The following is a 24952-nucleotide window of genomic DNA, read 5'->3' on the forward strand; positions in this document are numbered from 1 at the left end:
CTTGTAAACATACTAGGGTGATCGGCTCGGTTTTTAACAACCGGTTATAACTGGTTTTTTGGTAAGGTCTGTTTCGGTTTTTTTGAAAAGCTCACATTTCGGATATCGAAGAACCCGGTTTCTCCTCGAGTGTGTTTTCATGAGTTTTACCTCCATTTTCTCAATCTCCGGTTATTTTTTATCGTGACGATAAATTGACAGTTCTCATACAAAAAAATGTTAATTGAAGGTTTATCGTTACGAAAAACGATAACCAGATATTGAGAAAATGGGGGTTAGTGTATTAAAAACTTAAAAAAAACATTCAAAAATCAAATAATTTTTTTAAAAGAAATACTCTAACTATTTTAGAAAACATTTTATATTTAGAAAATATGACAAGTGATCTGGAAGGCCTGAAAACTTACTCAATGCATTGTCATCTATATGTCCTACAAGTACACTGAGTGAAAGATCATTTTCAATGTCTAGTTTTATAAAAACAAAAGAAAATATCGATATACTCCAAAGAATTTAAACTGTGTTTAATTCCTAAGAGATTATTTTAACCTTCATAAGTTCTTCAAATTTACTGACGTTAACGATCTTCGGGTCAAATTTTACCCAGATAGAAAATAGTTTTTTTGTCGAATTAAAAAAAAAAAAAAACCTAACGAAGTTGTTGACATTTGAAATTAAATAAATTAAATTTTTAGAAAAAATTTAATTTTAAATTCAAAATGGGTAAAATTGGGAAGATCTTATGAAGGATAAGAAAAACATAGCTTTGGTATTTACCATTGGAATCGAGTATAATGTACAGCAATTATGATGAAAAGAGACAGATATATATTAGAGCTACAAAGCTCTGAAAATATTTAACTTGATTGTGCGTAACAAAATTCAAGATTTTAGCTCCAGGTCAAATATGACACAAAGGCTTTAAGTCCAAACAAGTTTATAGATATTTTTTTGCCAATTTGTTTTTATAAAAACCTAACATAGTTGTTGACATTTGAAATTAAATAAAATTCATAAAATATCAACCAATTACTATTAGAAAAAATTTAATTTTGATTTCAAAATGCAGCAAATTTGAACCGAATACCTTGTGAAGGTTAAAAGAAGCAATCGAAATTGTTTTAATCACTATTATCTTAATAAATAGAACTGGTTTCCTTATATCTAGGCGTTTTAATATTTTACCAAAAAACCGGTTATTATTAAAAAACCGAAACCGGTTTATATTGAATTGGTTGCTAACAAATGTCGAAGAATCGATCACTCTAAAACATACCCCTCTCCGACAATTCTCCAATGGAATATCAGTATACTTAAGCAAATATAAAAACAAACTATATGAAAATTATATCAAAACATTTTGTATAAAACTGGGTACATCCCAGCAATTCTAGGAGACAGTACCGAACTAGTGATTTTACCCATCATTTAGGGTGGGAGCTAGTTAATTCAATAACAACGTGACTAGTCATTTTAACACGGGCAGGGGTTCAATTGTCTATTTTTGATTACAATGGGACTGTCTAATAGCTGGTACAAAGTAGGCAACGCATTGGATTAACATACTGGTTACATAGCGTCAGTTACCTTGCAAGCGTTGTAACTGGTTACTTGATCAGCTACTTGACTAGTTATTTTAATACGTGCATGTCCTAAGCAGGGGGTCAATTGACCCTTTTGATTACTATGTGACTATCGGATAGCTGATCGAAAGTAGTCAATGCTTCTGGTGGGTAAAATAAAGTGCATTACAAAAAAAAGTTTGAAGTGACTTCACCATAGTTTACAAAGAGACACTAATGTGACTACTGACTCCATGCTATGTTACATGGGATATCAGTATACTTACACATAAATAAAAATAAACTGTATGAGAATTATATTAACACAATTTGTAAAAATCCAGTTTGTACGAATTACTCACAAAACGTTTAAAGTGACTACATTCTAGATTACTTAGAGACACTTAAGCGACAATCGTCTTCACGCTAGATTACTTGGGATGCATAAATGACCAAAATATATAAATTGGAGTTAGCCAAGAGATAAGACAATTTGTGACAATTACTGTCTGTAAGGGATACATTGACAACTTGCTTAACTGCTGGGTACATATTGCTCTCACTCATATATTCATAGATATCATTTGCATATATCTGTGAGCGAGTGTGTTGTGCATGTGTTTGTTCCTGATTGTATTATGATTGTTTTCCAGTATTGCAGTAATGGATGTTGGAAATTTCTGCATGATTTCTATTTCTCTGTTTTTTTTTTTTTTTGCTTTTTCTTCATTATCGTTTATCAATTCAGAAATTTGATTTTATTTGGAATTTTTCTATAGGCACTTAGTGTTTTGGATAGAAATTTAATATTTTATAACAAAAAACTAAAAATAATAATAATGATAATAATAATAATATTTTAAAGTATATGGTATAGAGCCACACAATTTTAAGATTTAACAAAATACACACTCATACATATTTTTAGCAACCGCACACATCTCTTCTCTATATGTATGTATATGAGTGTGGCTGTGTGTGTGGCTTAGAAAATATACTGACATAGACAAAATCTAGTACACCCTCAGATTTATTATAAACCACATTTATTATGGTGTCCTGTCCTTAATTTATCTTCAGTTTGGCAGTTGGGCAAAACTTGTGTTTCGAAGAAAATTTGATTTGATTTATTTAAACATGTTTTGGGCCTTTACTCAAAACGGCACTAGGAAATTTCAAGCGAAGAGATAAAAATTAAAGTACTTAAGGACATTAATAACAAATTTATTATAAACGAACGTAAAAACTTATCTTTAAAGAGAACTCCGAATTAGAGCCACATTTCCAATAGAAAATGGGGCCCATTTCGAATGGGAGCATTATTTCCTATAGAAAGAGAAGCTACGTTCACAATGGCTGAGTTACTCCACTCTATACTCCAGTAAAAAATGTTAACTTGTTCAAAATACTGTTTGAAATTTTGACACACAGAAAAAACTATTTCTTAAACCGTTTCAATTCAAATATTTGTCTTATATTGAACTGGTTTCAATTATTTCATAATTAAATCAAGTATTCATTTGCTCAAAAACAAAATTTCTTGATATTTTCTATTGAATTTCGAGTTTTGAATTTGATTATTTTGACAATTGAATATTCAATTTTTGTTATTGGTTGAATTTCAAATACAAAAATTATTGAATAGATAATTTTCGTAATTGAAAACATATTTTTGTTATTTTTTGTGTTTCAATTACGAAAATTATCTATTCAATAATTTTTGTATTTGAAATTCAACCAATAACGAAAATTGTATATTCAATTGTCAAAATAATCAAATTCAAAACTCAAAATTCAATAGAAAATATCAAGAAATTTAGTTTTTGAGCAAATGAATACTTGATTTAATTATGAAATAATTGAAACCAGTTCAATATGTGATAAATGTTTGAATTGAAATATAATTTTTTCTCTGCAAAATAATTTGTGAACTTAATGAAATTGTAAAGAAACAAGTAAAACTTAAAATTCCAATTTTATTATTTTAAAAATAAAAATATTACGAGAATCCAATATGTTTCCCCCAAGAACATATTAAAAAATTCCAAAATTTTCTCCTATCTCCAGCTGTATGCTGAAATCAACTTTCCGTAGCCCGCAAATAACTTACATACATAATTCATTCATCAATATATCCGCTATTGAGAAAATCGACCAACAAATGGCTGAGATATCAGACCAGGATTACCTCGATTTTTGACCTATTTTTGATCTATATATGAATTACTCAGTCATTAATATAGACACTATGGATATATAATGATAGATATTTCAAAGATCTTTGCAACGACGTATACAACGCCATAGTAAGTCTGACCTGCAATGATTAAAAATCGGAAAAAAATTTTAACCCGAATTTTTTTTAACCAACAAATTTTTAAATTTCCTACTGAGTCATTTTACTACATGCTCTATTTATGTTGATAAAATTTCCAAAATACAATATTAAATTCTAGATTTTAAGAGCAATCACCTTGCAGTTGTGCAAACAAAACTAGCAGTGAGCTAAACATGTTATAAGACATTAAATTTATTATTACAATTGCTCTACTTTTGTAGAATATTTAAACAGTTTTTTTTTTTTAATACAATTGTCAAACTGTGCTATTTTACAAATACTACTGTAGCAATATGATATTTAAATTTGATTGTCTCATTAGTTTATAATTCATGCATTTGAAAATTACATTATTATGAAATGAATATAAATTTAATATCATTATTTGTCTTTATATCATTTAGTTATATGGTTATATATTCAAAATCATTATCGTTTTGGCTTTTGAAGACTTAACAAATTAAAATTGAAGTCAAAAACTGCAGGCATTCAAGATTTCACACAGAGAGTCAAATATACCATAAAGTGATTTGAGATTCTTATTGTTGTTGTTTGTATATATTCATTTATATAATAATTTATTATTTCTTTATGTAGTTTTTGTTCTTTTGTCTCTTTAATATTATTGAGTTGTCTTGTATTTTATTTGAAAATCATGCAAATGAATTTGCATTTAATTAAATTTTTATCTCTGAATTGATTTATTGTGATTTCGTTTTAAATACATACATTTGTTTAATATCTATTTTAAATTTATTTTAAGTTTTGTTGTAAAATTTAAGTGTTAATAATAGAGAAAACGTTTTGAGGAAAATATAGGCAGACGCCAGCACAATCGTAATTTGTAGAAGATTCTAAAATCCTCTATAAATTCCGTTTTCTATAGATAATGTTGACAATTTCTAGAATAAATGAGTTAAATTTTCATTACCATTTCAATTTGTTTGACAGTTTTTATACACTTCACCATGAGTGTCATTCCGTTTGTAATTTCTACATTTTCGACCCCACAAAGTATATATATTCTGGATCGTTATAGATAGCGGATTCGATATAGCAATGTACTTCCAATTAACTTAAACACAAAGATTTATACATCAATATATCCGCTATAGTCCCGGTTCGGTTGCTATTTAATATCGAGAAAACCGGCCCACTGAGGAGACTGAGATATAAGCAAAAAAATCGGACTATCTCGATGTTTTACCTTTTTATCATTATCTGGATTGCTAAGCCATTAATACAAGGTGGCGCAAAAGTAATCCTCCTATCAGAAAATGCTATAAATTTTGCGATTGGTCCCTAATGTCAGTTCTGTTTTGATATTTGTGTAGTAAACACATGCGAAATACACGTTAATAAACAATGTTACGCTACACTGCTCCAGAACGCGGAATATTGCTGACTATTTATTTGAACAATAATCAGTCGGTGACTTTGGCACAACGTGAATTTCGTCGCAGATTTCCTGGCCGTCCAATGCATACGTAAGATCCATTACACCCGCTCAAAGTCACTGTATGGTGTGCTGTTTTCGCTGGAGGAGTCAAACGGTTACTGTGAATGGTGAGCGCTACAGAGCAATGATCAACGAGTTCTTTTTGCCGCAACTTGATGAATTGGGATTGGAAAACATGTGGTTCCAACAGGACGGTGCACACTGCACGTGCCACAACCGATATGCTGAAGGATGCATTTCCCGGGCGCCTAATCTCCCGTTTTGGCGATTTGCACTCGCCAGCAAGATCGCCTGTTTTGACCGCTCCAGACTTCTTTTTGTGGGGCTTTTTGAAGTCGCGGGTTTATGTCAACAAGCCTCAGACTCTTGCAGCTCTTAAAGACAATATCCGTCAAGAATGTGAGGACCTATCGCCGGAAATTTTGGCCAAAGTGATGGAAAATGCCATAAAAAGGGCTCAAATGACAATCAACTGTGGCGGCAGCCATTTACATGACATAATATTCTCGACCAAATAAAAATAATCCACAAGAAGAATCAAAGTTTTTCATTTTTTTTTTTAATTACAGCCAAAAAACATCGGAAGTTTGCTTTTGCGCCACCTTGTATAGACAATATGGATATCCGACGATAGTTATTTCAAAGACCTGTCCAACGTCGTATATAACGCCACAATAATTTGGACCTACGATGGGTCAAAATCGGGAAATATATTTTTATACCCTTCACCATGAGTGGCAAGGATATATATACGTTTGTCATTCCGTTTGAAATTTCTACATTTTTCATTTGCGACCCAACAAAGAATATATATATTCTGGTTCGTTATAGATAACGAAGTCGATATAGCCATGTCCGTCTGTCTGTCCGTCTGTATGTTGAAAACAACTTTCCGTACCCCCCAAATTACCCACATACATGATTCATATATTAATATCTCCGGAATTCTTCGGGTCGTTTGCTATTTAAAATCGACAAAATCGCCTCACTAATGGCCTATTTTTGATCTATCTCTGGATTACCAAGTTATTATTATAGACAATATGGATATCTAATGGTATATATTTCAAAGTCCTTTGCAACGATGTATATAAGACTATAGTAAGTTGGACCCAATTTATGGGTCAAAATCGGGAAAAATATTTTTTAACCAATTTTTTTTCATACAAATTTTGCTTTTCATAAATTATTTTTATAAAAAAAAAAATTTTTGTAAGAATTAAAAAAAATTTTAATAAAAACAATTTTGAAAAAAAAAAATATATTTTGGTTACCTTAAGATATTTAAAAAACTTATTTTAAAGTATAATTTGTTGAAGCGTATATAAGATTCGGCACATCCAAATAAATCTCTCTTACTGGTTTAACCTGAACAAAAATAATTTGTCTGTCATAAGTTATTTTTATAATTTTTTTTTTTTTGAAAATTAAAAAAAAATATATATTTTGTTTAATATAAAATATTTAAAAAAATTATTTTAAAGTATAATTTGTTGAAGGGTATATAAGATTCGGCACAGCCGAATATAGCTCTCTTACTGGTTTAACCTGAGTTTTTTCAAGAAAATTTAGTTTTTTGCATAACATTTTTTTCACTAACACTATTAAGCAATAAAAAAAATTTAAACAAAAATTTTTAAATTTTTTTTTTCAAATTTTGTTTACGTAAAAATTTTAGTTTTAAAATATAATTGGTGAAGGGTATATAAGAATCGGTATTTTATATGTTTTTCTTCTTTGCACTAAACGTACTTCCACGTCTGACCCGGTTTTTTAAACAACAAAACATAATTCAATTTGTACATGGCCAACCAACAATATTTCAGGCCATTCATTCAGCCTTTAACAACTTTTAATAAAATAAACAAATACAAACACAGCTGGCCCACCACACGCGCACTCACACGATTACCTTAACTTGGAATCACAACCCCTTTAACTCCCACTCCCTGTAGATGACAAATTTATTTTCCTTTCTTTCCGATTATTATATTTTTTTGTTTTTATTTTTGGCTCAAGCGAAACCGAAAAAATGACAATAAAAATATATGTATGGTAGCATGTGAGTTTGTATCGAAATTTATTTATAGTTCCACGCACAACTGTGTAGTGATTTTTACAAGCAGATTTACAAATTCTGAGAATGAGTATGAGTGACTGTATGTCTGGCTGGCGGACTGAATGTTCTGAATGGTGGTGGTTGCCTTGCACATCCAACAAATGAAGTGTATTGTATTGTATATTGGGAAATTTTTCTTGTAGTGCGGTATGTTAAGACATTAAGCTGGGAGTGCAACATTCTTACTGTCACATATTTCCCCGAAAAAATTATAAAAAAAAAAACTTTGCTCTCGAAGACAATTTACTTGCACCAGGCAGAAGTTGCATGTTAAAGCTTCACTGATGGCATTTCAATTGTTTGATTGTGTGATTTTATTAAGACAATTTAATGAAAAAACTAAGAAAAATCTATAAAATGTGTGCAAACGCGTAAATATGTCATTTATAATTATATCTTATCGGTGGACAAAAACACATACTACATATAACTGTATATCCGATTCTAAATATAAACTTGAATTGTGCAGATGTCTAATTAAATTTGAATATAAAAAAAGAATTTAGAAGTTTCACAATAAATACCTCAAATAATGAGAATTTATTACCAAAAAAAGCTATAAAAATTAAAATTTATTTTAGTTTTTTGTTTGGAAAAAGTTTTGAGGAATTCGTATAACAATTCCACACATTTTGTGTGACAATAAAATTTCCTGTAGCAAAAAATATAATTTTGAATGAGAGCTAAATTTTCTACAGAAAATTCATCCAATTTTTTAGGAGCACAAAATTTGCTATAGAAAATTCAATTTATGTATTTCCAATGAGAGCGCAAGTATCTTCATTTTCAGTAAAAAATTGAGCACATTTTCAACGACAGCAAAATTGTCTATAAAAAATTCAACTGATTTTGAAAAAGAGCAAGAGTTTCTATAGAAATTTCAACACATTTTTAAGGAATTCGTACAACAATTCAACTAATTTTTAATGAGAATAAAATTTTCTGTAGCAAAAAAAAAAAAAAAATATTTTCAATGAGAGCAAAATTTTCTCTAGAAAATTCAACAGATTTTGAATGACAGCAAAATTGTTTACAGATAATTCAAGTCAATTTCCGGGAGAACAAAAATTTCTACAGAAAATTCAACTAATTTGCAATGAGAGTACAAGATTTTTTTGATAACTGAGCTGATTTCCAATGAAAATCTTGTTCTCATTGAAAATCAGTAGAAAATTGGACATATTTTCAATGACAGCTAAATTCTCTATAAAAAATTTCAACTGATTTTAAATGAGAGCAAAATTTTTTATAGAAATTTCTACACATTTTCCAGGAGAGTAAAATTTTTTTTTTATAATATTCCACGAATTTTGGTTGAGAGCAAAATTTCTATAAGAAAATCTACTGATTTTCAATGAGAGCTAAATTTTCAATAAAAAAATTCTATAAAAAATTCATTTGATTTTGAAAGAGAGAAAATTTTTCTAGAGAAATTTCAACAAATTTTCCAGGAGATCAAAATTTCTATAAGAAAATCTTCTGGTTTTCAATGAGAGCAACATTTTCCATAAAAATTCCACTCATTTTGAAAATTCTCTATAGAAAATTGAACAAATCAACTCATTACCAATAAGTGCTTAATTTTCATTAGAAAATTTCATAAATTTTCAATAAGATTAAAATTTTCTATAGATGAGATCAACATTTTCTATAGAAAAGCTAAATTTGTTATAGAATATTGAAAATATTTTAAAAAAATTCTACATAAAATGCCACTGTAAATGAAATGAGCAAAATTTAAAAAAAATTCAATGAGAGAAAATTTTCTTTAGAAAATTCAACCCATTTTCAATATAAACTTAATTTTCTATAGAAAATTCGATACATATTCAATGACAATAAAATTATATATTGATAATTGGACATATTTTCAGTTAGAGCAAAATTGTCAATAAAAAAATTCAATAGATTTTGAATGAAAGCAAATAGAAAATTCAACTCATTTTAAATGAGGGCATGACATTTTAGTGCTGGTTCACACACATCTACTTTATTTGAGCAAGTCTTAAGTTTGGAGAAGGAAGGAGAGGAAATTGGAAAGATTTTCCTATTTTTCTTCCCCTCTCTACTCTAAACTCAAGACTTGCTCAAGTAAACTTGGCGTGTGTGAATCAGCACATACTGATTTGTAATGAAAGCTAAATTTTCTATAATAAATTCAACCTATCGAAATTCCACAAATTTTTTCTCTTATAGAGAAAAATTTCTATAGAAAATTAGAGTGATTTTCAATGAGAGCAACACTTTCTATAGAAAATTCATTTAGTTTTCATTAAGAATAAAATTTTCAATTAGAGCAAACATTTCTAGTTCACTTTGCGATTATTTAACTTTTTAATGTAACAATAATTATCTTTAAAAAATCTATTGCTCACATTTTAGTAAACAAACATTTTTTCCCTCATTTTCAGATTTAAAATTATCCTTGTAATAAGCGGTAAGTAATTTTCATTTTTAAAACCTGTAAAATAAAATGCATTTAAGTCTGAGAGCCCTTCTCTTGACACCACTTTGAAATCCCATAAATCTTTTCTATAAAAAAAAATAATAATAAAATGTGTGTGTTGTTTGTGACACCAACCAGGATTATTTTTATTTGAATCTCAGTACAAAGGACACACAATTTAAAAATAGAAAAAAATATCAACAATTTGGTGAAAGAATTCCGAAATTAGTTTTAGGAGCTAAACCAAAACTAACAGAGAAAACATAGTTTCGAATAATTTTTTGGCACAAATACAATTTCGGTAGCATATTGCAATAAAGCAAATAAGTACACTTAAAGAAAATATTTAAAGATTTTGAATTAGAATTAAAATATTTGCTTCTATGACAAAAATAAGATATTTCATTTAAAATCCTTTCTTTCTAACTGAGTCTGGGTTTTACTGAGATTCAAGCTAGAATGACTTAATTGTGCTGGCTGGCTCGTGTGACTTGGCTTCTCTTGGATTTTTGATTTGTAATGACCACTTCTTACTAAGTAATGCATTAAGGTAATAGCCCATAAAACGATCATGGGAAAGTATTATTAATTGTAAAATATTCAACCAATGTTTTCTCTGAATATTGTTACTTTATACATCTGATATATGTTTGTGTGTATCCTTACAATTGTGTTTGTTGTGTCTAACTTTAAGTGTTAAAAGTGTCATTTATTGTTTCCCGTTATGTTTTCCATATATTTGTTCACACACACGTGAAACTTGCAACTGGATAACTGTAGAAATACATAAACAAAATCTCTAAACAGTAAAATGCCCCAATAAAGGACACATAAGAGAACCATTTCTAGTTGAACTTTGATATTTCATTAAAAGTCCTTTCCTTATACCTAACACTGCCTTTATATTAGTTGGGTTTTATTGCTCCACAACAGCCGGAGTGGCTTAATTGTGTTGGCTGGCTGGCTGGCTGGCTGGCTCGTGTGACTTGGCTTGGTTGGTTGGTTTGCTATTTTTGTGTTTTTTTTTGTACCCTATAAAATATTGTGTTATAAATTTGTTGTTCCTTTATTTCATTTATATTTCATACCAGATGTATGTTCTCTCCCAGTTGCAGTATTATTTGTGTTTTGGGTAACACACCATTGTGGCTTGTCACCTTCATTTGTGACACTCTCCTTGCCTGCTCTTGGTGTCCTGCTCTCCTTTATAAACAAACATAAATTTATTATGGTACGTTTACATTTGATATGATACTGCACAACAATTCATAAACAATACCAACAAAATATTTTCAGTTTTTCCTGGGTTTTTTCGTTTTTGGCAAATAATTTATATTGGATGAAGGAGCATGAACAGAAAAAATAGAAGTGTGTTTGCTTGGTTTGTTTGTAAAATAATTTCGAAAATGTTTTATTGCTTTCGGCAGCAGTAGCTGACAACAGTCAGCAAAACTATAATAATTTAAGGACAAATTTCATAAAAATCTGGTTAAATTGGATTAAATATGGGAAAGTTTCATTGAGAGAAAATATTGAAGCTTATAGGAATGCAAAATTTTAATCAAATTTCACTCTTACTAAAAAATTTTACTAATAAGGCAAAACTCCCAGAATTAAGAACAGTTTATAGATATTATTTAATAGACATAAGCAGTTCTTGCTGGGTAGGGCCAAACATTTAAATAAAAAAGTCTCTGAAAAATTTGCAAAATTGCTTAATAATGCATTATATACATTTACAATAACTGTTTCTACTTTAAATAATCAGACATACACCAAAAATCTTTTATGCAGCTGTTAACATATTCCCTATTTTTATCCACATTTCCAAAACATACTAATTTAAACTGTATATATTTTAAATTAATGTAGACAAATCGTTGTTTCTCTTAAATTTAAGCAGATCATATCAAACTACTTTCAGTCCCATTTAAAAATCTTTAAAGCTAATGCAATATTCCCATTGAAATTATATCAAACAAACTTCAAACATTTAAATCGCAATATATTTCTTTCAAAAATAAATATATTTTCTATTTCAAACCAATTTGGTTAGATCAAACTACATATGTTGGTACGTATTTCATGCTAAATATTGGATGTTGCAATTAGTATTATTTCGATAAAATCAAACAATGCATGTTCCATCAAAAAACAGTGAAATTGTATCAAACATGCTTCCAACATTCAAATCAGAAAACAAAGCTAATGCTATATTTCCAATATATTCCATCAAACAACATTGAAATTGTATCAAACAAGCATCAAACATTTAAATCACAATCAAATTGTTTACAAAACCAATACATTTTACAATTCAAACTATTTTGGTTAGATCACATTTTGTTTAATTAGTTCTAACCATTATTGGAATTATTGCAATCAAATCAAACTACATTTAGTAGTCAATGCAATGTTCCATCAAACAATATTGAAATTGTATCAAACAGGCTTCAAACATTCAAATTTGAAAACAAAGCTAATGCAATATTTCCATTATAATCCATATAGCAACATTGAAATTATATCAAACAAGCTTCAAACATTTAAATTAGAATCTAGGTGTTTCCAAAACCAATACATTTTATAATTCAAATTATTTTGGTTAGACCACATTTTATTTAATTTGTTCGATCCATAATTAACTATAAATATTGTTATTAAATTCTAAAATAACGATGCTTCACTTAGAATTATTTCAATCAAATCAAACAACATTTAATAGACAATACAATGTTCCATCAAACAGCAGGCTTCAAACATTCAAATCAGAAAACAAAGCTAATGAAATACTTCATCAAACAACATTGAAATTGTATCAAACAGGCTTCAAACAATCAAATCAGAGTTAGAGTGTTGGAGGTGGACTACTCTGAACTATATATCCAGATAGATAACTAGATCGAAAGATTCGAGTTGAAGGCCTAACTCATTGTAAAATAAGTAAGAAAGTATGGCCGGTCAAGCCCGACCATATAATACCCTACACTAAGTAAATGTGCAAAAACATTTTTCTTTTAAAATATCAATAATTTATATTCATGACTGATCAAAATGAAATTAGGTCGTGTGATTTATGTCTATATGGAAGTTATTTATGTTGAATTTTGTGTGTATACCAACATTTTTAAGAGATTTGTGCACGTTATAGTGATTTTCTGAAACGGGTCTATATGGGAGCTATGACTAATTATGGACCGATCATAACACAATTTTGTATATATAAAACATATTTTGAGCAAAATTTGTGGATATACATATATAAATTAAACATTTATGACTGATAATGTTCAATTTCGGGGGCTAGGTGAAATAATGGACCGATTTCAGCCGGTTTCAATAGGCTTGGTCCTTGTGCTGAAAAAACTATATGTACCAAATTTTATCGAAATATCTTCAAAATTGAGACCTGTACTTTGCGCACAAGGTTTACATGGACAGACAACCAGCCAGCCAGACGGACGGACGGACATCGTTTAATCGATTCTAAGTTTCTAAGTTGATCGGTATACTTTAAGGTGGGTGTTAGACTAATATTTTTGGGCGTTACAAATATCTGCACAAACGCATTATACCCTCCCCACTATGGTGGTGTAGGGTATAATTAACCTAAAATACTGAGCCTAACATTTAGAAAAACAATTTTGTATTCGTCGGAGAATTTTATATGTATTGTGTTATTAAGCATCCATAAATATTCGTTCAAAATGTTGCTACATCTTAGCTTCAAACCCCTATTTCTAGTCGTTAGTTTTATGATCCACTTTTTAAAAACAAATAAATCTTATATTTGAAATTATATTTGTTCGATCATACTAAATTGTGTTGCATCAAATAGGAATGTTGGAACTGGAAAAAAAATATATGATTTGTGGGAGCAAAGAGTACATAGTTTTTAGCAAGCTCTTCAAATAGCTTTGACCGTACTCAGACCATACAAGAGATAAACATAGGTGGTGTATATAAACAAAGTTCAGACGGAGTTAAGTATTTGCTAAACACTTTCAAGAAACCGAGGCTTGAAGGCATCTCAAACTGGACTCATCATTTTCATGGCCAAAACATCAAATGTTTTGAGGTGAAAATCTTTCTCCACAACAAAAAACCATGGAACGGATGATTAAAACCAAACAGATTGAACATATTGAACGAATTTAACCTATATACACACAGTTACTAAATTATACGTACGATTTACTTTTTGTGACTTTTTTTAAAAATATAGATATTTAAAAATAGAAGGCCTGACTTATTCACTCACTCATGACTGATGAGTCAGTGAGTGAATGAATGAGTCAGGCATTCTAGAGTTAGGTTTTTCTGATAGTGGAGTTAGGTTAACAACTCGAACCTTAATTGTTGTATACTTATTATGTTCGCTACGAATGATAAAACTACTTTGAAGTTGTATCAACCCAACTTCAGACATATTCGAGATAGATTGATCTATAGTTACCACTTCTAGCTACATCCCTTAGTAGTCGTCTAAAACATATGCCAGCAATTACAATTTTAATTTAAAGACGATAATAGTTTTAAGTAATTAACTAATTAACCTAAATAACTTGATATAAAATCCTCAACAAAAATTTAAATTTTTTGTTTCATCTGCTTTTGGCAGGAAAAGAAAATTTACTAAATTATTTCCAAACCACAAAATTTCTGTCTATTTGTGAACAAGTTTGTGTTAAATCAATAAAAAAATAATTTATCCCAAACGTATGTATGTACAAATGAGTGAGTGCATTTAAAACGAAGTGTATTAAATTATTTTATAAAGATACATTATGTCTCATATCTAGTGGTAAATAACCACACGACAAGTGTCGCTGGTCCCCAGAGACAATAAAAAAACACCAAAAAATCATACAAAAACACACAATTTCTACCCTTAAATTTAATCTATATTTATATAAAACCTTAAGTCTTTAACTAATTGTTTTAAGGGTAAATTGAACCCAAAATGAATATCTCCCTTTTCCACACAAAACATTGTGAAATATGTATAGAAAACATTCGGTTTTACTGGCTGAGTTCGAAAATAATTTATAGTTGTTTAGAGATTTTATTAATTGGAAAAACTGTTACAGATTTTTATTAATATGCTTAGAAATTAGAAGATTTAGGGGAGAGGGAAACCCCCAACAAGAACATAATGAAAATGACCACTAAAGTAATGAGACAGAAAGAAAAAACAAAGAACCAAAAATAACTCAGACAAACAAAAATTGTTGGTAGAACACAAAAAGTTTGTTGCTCTAAGTATTTGCTAATGTTTGTTTTAGTTGTAAGACGTGATATTATACTTACTTCTAAATGTGTATGAATATGTATATTTATTTGTATATTATTTGAATTTTGTTGTCGTTTTTCTTTTTTTTTTTTGGGGTGTTTGTTTCTTTCTTTGTTGTGCCGGAACCACAAAACTTTGATTACTTTTTAGATTAGGACTTTCAACATACTGCTGCTACTACACAGTTAGTTGCTGCTACTGGGTTTGAGAGCAAATTTATGCTCTTATGTTAACAATTTTATTGCTAACATATTAGGGAAGGTTAACTTATGTTTAGATATTAAATAATTTTAAACTAAATATCGCACTCGTTCAACAATACTGTATTAACTCAAAATTTCAAAATTTTCAGTAGAGGGCAAAAACTGTTTGTGATTACATTTTAAGAGAATTTGAAAATCCGAATACATCAGTAAGCAAATTCCATTTGAAAATATATTTACATTGTTTTTCTTTAAAATTTTTGCAATTATTGCAAAATAAATCTATTTTTTGAGTTACTACCATTTTTCTGGAACTTCTCGATATTTTTTTTTGTATTATTTTATCAAAAAAACAGTATCAACTCAAAATACAACCAAATTTAAATAAAACAATTTGATTATTTTTAACTTGAATAAAAGCTCAATTCAAAATAATACATTTTTTTATGAAAATATACGATGTATATCTATTTAAATTTTTGTATTAACTCGAAATAATACATTTATGTTGATACAAGGTAGTCACTAATTATCACGAAAATGGTCTCAAATGTGAAAAATGAAAGAGAAATCGGAATACATTGAAATTTTTACAGTAGATAGATATCGATATTGTTAATTGATTTCTTGCAAAAAGTGAATTTTTAAAAATTTTTAGTTAAAATATCAATAATTTATATTCGTGAGTGATTTTCGGAAGTGGAAATTATATGGGACCAATTATGGACCGATCACCATGAAATTAGGTCGTGTGATTTATGTCTATATGAAAGTTTACTATGTTGAATTTTGTGTGTATACCAACATTTTTAAGAGATTTATGCACATTCAAGTGATTTTCGGAAGCGAGTCTATATGGGAGCTATGATTAATTATGGACAGATCGTAACAAAATTTGGTGACATGAATTTTGTATATATAAAACTTATTTGGAGCGAAACTTGTGTAGATACATATATAAATTAAACATTTATGACCGATAAAGTCCAATTTCGAGAGGACATTTGTATGGGGGCCAGGTGAAATAATGGACCAATTTCAGCCTGTTTCAATAGGCTTCGTCCTTGGGCCGAAAAAATTATATGTACCAAATTTTATCCTAATATCTTCAAAATTGCGTCCTGTACTCTTCGCACAAGGTTTACATGGACAGCCAGCCAACCAGCCAGACGGACGGACATCATTTAATCGACTCAGAAAGTGATTCTAAGTCGATCGGTATACTTTAAGGTGGATGTTACACCAATATTTTTTGGCGTTACAAACATCTGCACAAACGCATTATACCCTCCCCACTATGGTGGTGTAGGGTATAAAAATGGGAAATGGGAAAAAAATTATGTGGATTTTTTATTCATTATTGGACTGAATGTGAACCTAATGATTGAGAGGAAAGCTATAGCAGGTAAATCAAAAGGACAATGCTAGGAGAAAGCTCTTTAAAAAGTTAGTATTTCTTTGAAATTTCAATGTTGTATATTAAATGGTGAAAATTAGATCCTTGTGGGAATGTTTCAGGATACTATTATCAGCAAACGTGATCAAAAAGTACTCCAAACTCCTTGTTAGAAATAATATATTTTCGGCGACAAAAAGGGTCTAACAATTTTGTACACTCGATAACATTCAAAGGTCCCACCAAATACAGAGCATTACCTTACCGCCAAGGACATTTGACTTTGTTGTCGATTCGGCTGGCTGGCCGGGCTTCATATACGATCTCTTACGCTTCGGGTTATCGTAATGCATCCATTTTTCATCGCAAGTAATGATTCGTTGCAAAAATTATATTCTTTTATAGTGTTGAAGCATTCTTTCGGACACGCAAAATCAACTTTTAAGATCTCAAAGGCATCAATTTGTATGGTACCCAATATCCCTTCCTTTAGATGAATCCTGCTTCTCGCAAACATTTAGAAATTGTTGCTAGAGTAAATCCCAATGATTTTCCAACCTCTTTTTGAGCTTGACAACAATCTTCATGGAGTAATGTCTCCAATTCCTGATCTTCAAACTTTTTTGGCTGGCCTGGGTGATCTTTGTCTTTCGTGTCTCTCTCACATTGAAACTGATTTAAAGAGCTAAAGCAAAACGTCCCGCATAAGCTTTGTTGGCACAAAATTCGACATTTTCGAAGCAAAAATTTCAGCTATATATTCGTATATTGCAGCTATGTTCGAATTTTTAATGAAACTCAAAATAAACCTAACTCTTTAAATAGGATAGTGAGATAAATGCTGTTATACTAATCACAAACGTTCTATTTATTTATCATGTTTTAAATTTACATAGTATATAACAAATGAGAAAGGTTCGAGTTGGAAACCTAACTCTGCTGTCAAAAAACCGTATTGAAAATGAAACTCAGCTGTCAAAATAAACCTAACTCTTAAAGTATGTATGTTAGTGAGAAAATCATAAATTTTTTTATTATAATCATAACCTTTCATTATCTTGTTTTACATTTAAATAGTATATAACTAGTAAGAAAGGTTCGAGCTGGAAACCTAACTCAGCTGTCAAAATTAAGAATGTGTTGGTGTGAAAAGCTCATATTTTGTTATTATATATTATAAAATCAATGATTTCATTCAAGCCCCACAACTTGGTCAACCTTCTCTCTTTTAAACGAGGATTGTTAGCAACATGTTGCGTGAAAAATATGCATAAATATAAGAAGTAATAATAACAATACTTAACATGTTCACATTTACACCAAAAATAAAAAAAGTAAAAGTAGGGAAAATGAACAACTTTTCTCTTTAAGTATTAGAATATTAACACAATTTTTGCTGCTGCTGCTGCTGTTACTTGCCACTTACAAAAATTGTTAAGTGTGTAGTGGAGTAGGGGTGGGCGGTTAGCAAATGGTGTTGACATTTGCCAACAATTAACAACATGAACACAAATGTAATGAATTGAAAGTAACACAAACAACAACAATTATACTTGAAAGCAAACAAAGAATGAAAGAAATAAAAAAAAGGACTCATAATATAATCTAGGCGGATTATATAAATGAATGAAAGAAATACTTGCTGAAAATTAAACACATAAAACAAAAAACTTTCAACATTTAGAAGATACTTTATACTCTATAAAAACAGATTTCTTACATTTGGAAGTGTGTGTATGTGGAGGGATAAGTAATCATTATTCCTTTACAAAGGACATTTGCTTAAAATACATATAAACACGCTCTCAACCATATGACTACTTACATATAAACATGTATAGATATGTATATCTACTATATATTTCTAAGTAATATAGCTGAAATATTATTCTGAACATCTGTGTTCATTCTTGGTTTTTACAACCCAGTGTGCGAGTATGTCTGTTAGTTTGTAAGAATATTCATGTTGCAAAACTGTTCATTTTAACTGTGTTCATGTATTAGCATCATTTGTTGGTTAAATTGTTATTTGTATTTCTCATTTCCTCTCTGTTGCCCGCCCCCACATCTTATCAATCCCCGTAGTCAGTTCTTCTCCCTCCGGTTACGTGCCTAACTCTTAGTATATGGTTTTTGTGGTATTTCCTTTCTTTACTATTTGAAATGTTTGCATTTTGAGAGATTTTTGTAAAATGGCCATATTATCACTTAAATGAATTTATATTTCTAATCTTGATATTAATCTTTCAACATTTATGTTGGGAGCAAAGGGTTTCAAATGCAAAGAAAGGATTTTAGTTTTAAAAGTTTGTGGAGCAATCAAAAAAGTTACAATATAAAGAAATAGTTTAAAGGCTATGAAAGATAATTGTTTGGTTTTTAAGGATAAATGATGTTGAATTAATATTAAATGAATGATGAGTCAAATTTTTTGCTTAATATTGAAGTAAGTCTTGCATCAAACCAAGGCAATTAGATAGAAAATATGAGAAGTGTTATTTATCTCAATGATAGATTGAATTGAAAATGCAAAATCTTGGAGAGACTGTTTCATAATATGAATTAAATGAAATTGCAATCTAACGATTGAAAGTGACAGCATCATGATGGACAGTGACATGACAGGTACATTTGAATTGAAAAATTGAGTCAACTGTCAAAGAAAACCTAACTGTAAGGTAGATATATTTTACAATACCTCTACCACCAGTTCCTTCAAAACGTTGCATTATGTTCGCTATAAAAATTTTTTTTTAGTCGTTTCATTGTAACCATTAGAAACCTAACTCTCATCTCTAAAAAAAAACTAACTCTAAGAATTTAATAGTGAGAAAAGCAAACATCTTGTATATCGCCAGTATGAATGTGAAGTTCGTTAAAAATGTTGCAATATGTTTGGATCGAACTCACCGTACTGGATGTATTTTCTATTGTTTGAAGCTTTCTTGATGAGACTAAAAGTAGTTTAGTGTGATTTACTTCTTTAATTTGAAAAAAGCCACTGCAGCACACCGATCTCATCAAAGCTTATGGTGAATATATTTAATCGATTTCAATGTGCGAGAGATCGTTTGTGCTGTTCAGTTTGCAATCCAAGAGGCATTACTCCATGAAGATTGTTGTCAAACTCAACCATAGCTTGCAATTTCATTGCCAGCTACTCAATCAGCAATTTCAAAATGTTTGCAAGCAGAAAGATTCGTTCAAGAGCAGTGAAATTGGTTACCGTACAAATTTAAGCCAAGAGACCTTGAAAGACGATTTTGCATGTCCGAACTCTATAGAAGAAAATCAGTCTAGCGATGAAAAATGGATCCATGATCATAATCCGAAGCGTGAGAGATCGTATGTGAAGCCCGGCCAACCAGTCGAATCGATATAAAAGCTAAATATTCATGGTGCCAAGGTAATGCTCTTTAATTGGTGGGAGGAAACGGGTCCTATCTATTATGCGCTGATCAATCTGACCAGAACAGATTTCAGAAGGTAACGAGCACCGAACACAACTGATTCGCCCAGAATATGGGGCCAGACATGAAACCATAATATTCCATCATGACGTTCGGCCACATGTTGCAATACCTGTTAAAAAGTATGGTTGGGAAGTTTTCACTTGCTTTATAGTCCAAACCAAACTTGCTTTACCGTCCGACTACTATTTGTTTCGATCAATGCAGAACTGGGATACGCTTCACTTCGGAACAGAGTATACGAAATTGGTTTGATTCGTTTTTGGCCTCAAAAGATGAGCAGTTATTTAGGATTGTGTATGTATGTTTGTGACAAACATTTATAATTACACAGAACATAGTATGATTGTTACAACCATATCTACACCATGTCTATTATCTTCATGTATAAGCAGTATAGTAATTTAGTTATAAGTACGATAAAAATGAATAAATTTTGTAGGAATTAATGTAATTATTCCTTTTTTATATTTCGTAGTATCAGCAGACATAGTTCTGTAAGCTGGTACATTCTCTTCTGGTATAACAAGCTGATTCAGATCGTAAAAGTAATATGGAAATCATGTTAAACACAAATGACATTTCAGTATAATTGTGAATGAAATTTGATAAATTGAAATCATAGTGACAAGATTTTGATTATAAACCATAAAACTAAAAATAAAACTATTTTAAATGAAAATTGAAAACATTTACATGTCGCCGTGTATCGCATACCCGAAATCTTAATTAACAAATTGTATTTTTTATAAACATTTCCACAATCTTTTCTAACTATCAAATTGTCCTAAACAGTAGTTGAATACCAAAAACCTTAATGTTTATATTTTATTTGTTGTTTATACAAATTTCTAACCACCAAAATATACTCAGCAAAATGTTTGGCAATTTAAAACCACCTTTCACCCACAAATTCTCCACCTGCCATAAAAACCCCATAAAATATCATTTTATTTTTACAAATTTTAGTAAAACCAAAAACCCAACAATCAAGCTGTGCTTTAACCAACTAATTCAAATAACAGTCTTGGCAATTATGTTGCTCGTTTTGGTGTTTTTGGCCAATAACCAACGGTAACAACACAACGGCCCAACAACCCTTAAAGGTCTTGAGCATAAAACCACTTAACTGCAAAACATTTAATGAAATAAAATACGGCAGCAATTATTAAAAGTAATTTGCATAAACAAAGTAGAAAACAAAAATGAAGAAAAAATTCTAAATAAACTATTTTGAAACTCACCTGGTTGACAACCGCACTCTTGGAAATTACCGGCACCACCCAAACCAGCTGCATTGCCTAAACGTTCGTGAGAACTGGAACCATTGCCGCCACCCAAACCCGTCTGACGACGATGCTGTTGGCGACGACTCAATTGTAGTTGGGAAACATCACGTCTAAGACGATGTAATTCACCCACTTGCCGTGTTAATAAACGAACAGCTTGTGTAACATCTTTGGCATCTTTCAAATGTAAAATATTCAAATTACCTCCGGCAGCCAGGGCTCGAGAGGTATAATCCATATCCGTGGTATCCATTTCATCATCATCATCACCATCATTCTCAACAACATCATCGTCCTCTTCGTCATTGTGGTTGTTGTTGTTGCTGTTATTGCTGTTGTATGTTGCCTGTTGTAGTTGCTGTTGAGTTTGTGTCAGTGTATGGCTAACATGGTGCAATTGCTGCTGTTGCATTTGTAATTGCATCTCCAGATCCATTAGACGTTCATCGAATTCCCTTAAATGTCGTAATGTACGCTCCGTATGCGTTTGTCGTACGCTGCAGTACAAGGAGAAGCCCAACGATGTGACGCACATGATGTAAAAAAATAAATTTAATAATGATATTGATGTTTTTGTGGTTCCTGTTGTGGAGGATGATGTTGTATTGCTGGATGAGGAGGAAGAGGGGCATGTTGCTGATGTAAAGAATGAAGAGCTGGTTAAAGATTTTATATGGAATGAAGGAGGTTGTTTTGTTGTGACTGCCGATGCTATTGTTGAGGAAGATTTGCTGTTTATTACTACAGGACATTTTTTATACACTTCAGTGTTGAGCTGTTGCTGCTGCTGCTGATGTTGATGATGCTGTTGAAGGTTTTTTGTGTTTTTGTTTGAGGGACTTTTATTTGTATGATTAAGTCCTTCAAGGCGACTAGTTTGTTGTGTTGTAGCTACTGCAGCAGCAGGTGCTGCTGCTCCAGCTTTTGTTGTATGTTGTGCAGTTGACATTTGTAGTTGTTGTTGCTGCTTATTGTTGTTCGTTGTGGCAAATTGTGTTGGTGTTGTCGTTGTCAACATTTTTGTGGAATCTTTCAAGGACATTTCATTGTTAACATTTTCTTGATATGTTTGTAATTTGTTACTATTGCTACAACTACTACTAAGATACTGTTGTTGCTGCTGTTGCTGATACTGCTGTTGTGCTTTTGCTGGTGGGAGAGCTGGATCCTGTGCCAGCATATTGTTTGCTAAAGTCCTTGTGGTTGAGGGTGTCTCACCAGCACCCTTGTCTATTCTTCTCATTACTCTTTGTTGTCACTTGTCTCAAAATCACCAAAGATGGTTACAGCCAGTCCAGTCCCTCTCTTTGCAACTGTCTAACTGAAACTATTATTCTCTCTTTTGTCGTTTTTATTACAATTTTTTCTTTTTTCAATGGTTTTGAGTTGTAGTTTTTGTGTGTTTAAGCTGCTGCTGTTATGAGGTAATTGTTTTTTATCCTGTTGTGACAATATGATGTCCTTTTTGTTGTCAAATCATGTAAAAGTGAACTAAATGTAAACTATCTCTAACTCCAGACTCCTTAAGGGCATCACATAAAGATGAATAGAAACACACAAAGAATACTAAGAAAATAAACAAAACCCAGAAAAAAACTAATAGAGTATAAATGGAAATGGTTGCAGCAGTAGAGAGAATTACTATTTTGGTAATGGAGTTGACAGGAAATTCCTTTTTCTGTTCTTTTTTTTCGAAAAAATAAAATAATGTCTAACAAATATTTTCTTATATATTTAACAAAAACATTTGATCATGTTATTTTTTGTTTCAGCACAATTTCTTAAATAAATAAGACAGGAAATATTAAACAAACACTGAAGGAATGGCATAAATGTTTTACAAAATGTGTCCTTCTTCTTACGCAATGTCCTTGTTAAACTTAACTGTGGGATTTTTATATGTATTTTTACTTATTTTAAATATTTCTTTTTTACACTTTAATCTCACTGGTTTTTTTGTAGTAACACCATGTATGTTTTATTTGTCACCATGTATTTCTTTTTCTATTCGTTGTTTTTTTACTCTTGTTACTTTTTTATTACAATTGTTGTCATCTTGTTGGTATTTATTTAACTTTTTTTAGATACATGTTTTCTTTTTTATTTTTATTTTTTTCTCCTTCCTGTTGCCTTTTGTTTCTGTTTAATTTAAGACCTGTTCAAGTGTCATCCTTTTGTATTTTTAAATATTTTTTTTCTTTACTTTTTATACTGGTTACCAAGAAACGAATTTAATCTGCAGGAATAAAGAAAAAGAGAAAGAGAAAAATATTGTTAGTGAAATAAAAAATACAAAAATTCTTTAAAAATATTACCAGCAAAAGTCTGTAGCTTTTCTTTTGCTTGATTACACTTTTAGATATGAGCCGCTTTTAAGGTTTCAAGTTGTTGCCAATGAAAGTTTAGAATTTCAAAGAAGATAAATAAAAAATGTTTGTTAAAATTTAACAAATTCCCATCAATCTTTAAGTTGATACACAGCAAATGACAAAATTCTTAAGGTTGAAGTGATTTTTAACTTATGTTTTAAGTGATATAATTCTTAGTATAATATATTGAAACATGATTAAGTCTAGACTTTATTTTGTTAAGATGTCAATCACATGACAGAATTTGTTTTAAATATGAGATACTAAAATTTTAATTAAGCTGGAGTTAAAAATCATTAAAAATTTCTTAGCAGTTTTTGCAAACAAAACCAGTTAATTTGATAAAATGTACAAACAAACATAGCTTTATGATTTTGCTCAATACCAAGCATGCAAAAACTTGGTTATGACTAAAAATTATATTCTTTGCAATGAGAACTATATACCACCTGCATTACATAGAAAAGGTGAAATAATGACTTATTTAGAATTTGATATAAAACTGCTTCTTACCAGTCATTTGCATGAGCATAAACTGATAATGGCTTCTGTGAGTTGTTACGATCAATGAGTTATGGAAATCGTAACATCATGATTTTAGTGGTAATGGAAAGTACTTGCCTCCAAGAGCATCACGATGTTAAAGACATGATCACTACACCAAATAGACAGAGGGCGTTGTTCCTAGTCTTAATGGCAGCCCCATTATCTTAGGACCAATCATCCACTTTGTGGAAAAACAAACGATTAAGGAAACTGATACATGGCAAAATAATAATAGACTGGATCATACGATACTCCAAGAACTAGGTCAATGCAATCTTATATGGGAAGTCGCGAAAACAACTGCAATAAATCGTGTAAGATGCGTATGTTTTGTGGGAGCCATAACTCCCAAGAGGGGTAATGAGAGTTGCGGTTGTCAGAGTTAAAACCAATCCAACTTAGACCTATTGATGCCTTGTGATACCATCGTCTACCGCTCTATCAGAATCTGCAATGTAGATC

General features: G+C 30.5%; 1 protein-coding gene across 7 annotated transcripts in view; it reads right to left on the minus strand.

Annotated features, from left to right (window-relative positions):
- LOC135964079 (collagen alpha chain CG42342) overlaps positions 1-22890 on the minus strand; it is a 307763-nt gene extending 284873 nt beyond the window's left edge. For all 7 annotated transcript variants that reach the window (XM_065516144.1, XM_065516143.1, XM_065516147.1 and 4 more), the window contains exon 1: positions 21531-22890. In XM_065516144.1, coding sequence (XP_065372216.1) covers positions 21531-22818 — 1288 coding nt within the window. In that variant the 5' untranslated portion in view covers positions 22819-22890. The remainder of the gene's footprint in view (positions 1-21530) is intronic.
- Positions 22891-24952: the final 2062 nt, after the last annotated feature.

This window comes from Calliphora vicina, chromosome 1 (genome assembly GCF_958450345.1).
Source record: "Calliphora vicina chromosome 1, idCalVici1.1, whole genome shotgun sequence".
Classification (NCBI taxonomy): domain Eukaryota; kingdom Metazoa; phylum Arthropoda; class Insecta; order Diptera; family Calliphoridae; genus Calliphora; species Calliphora vicina.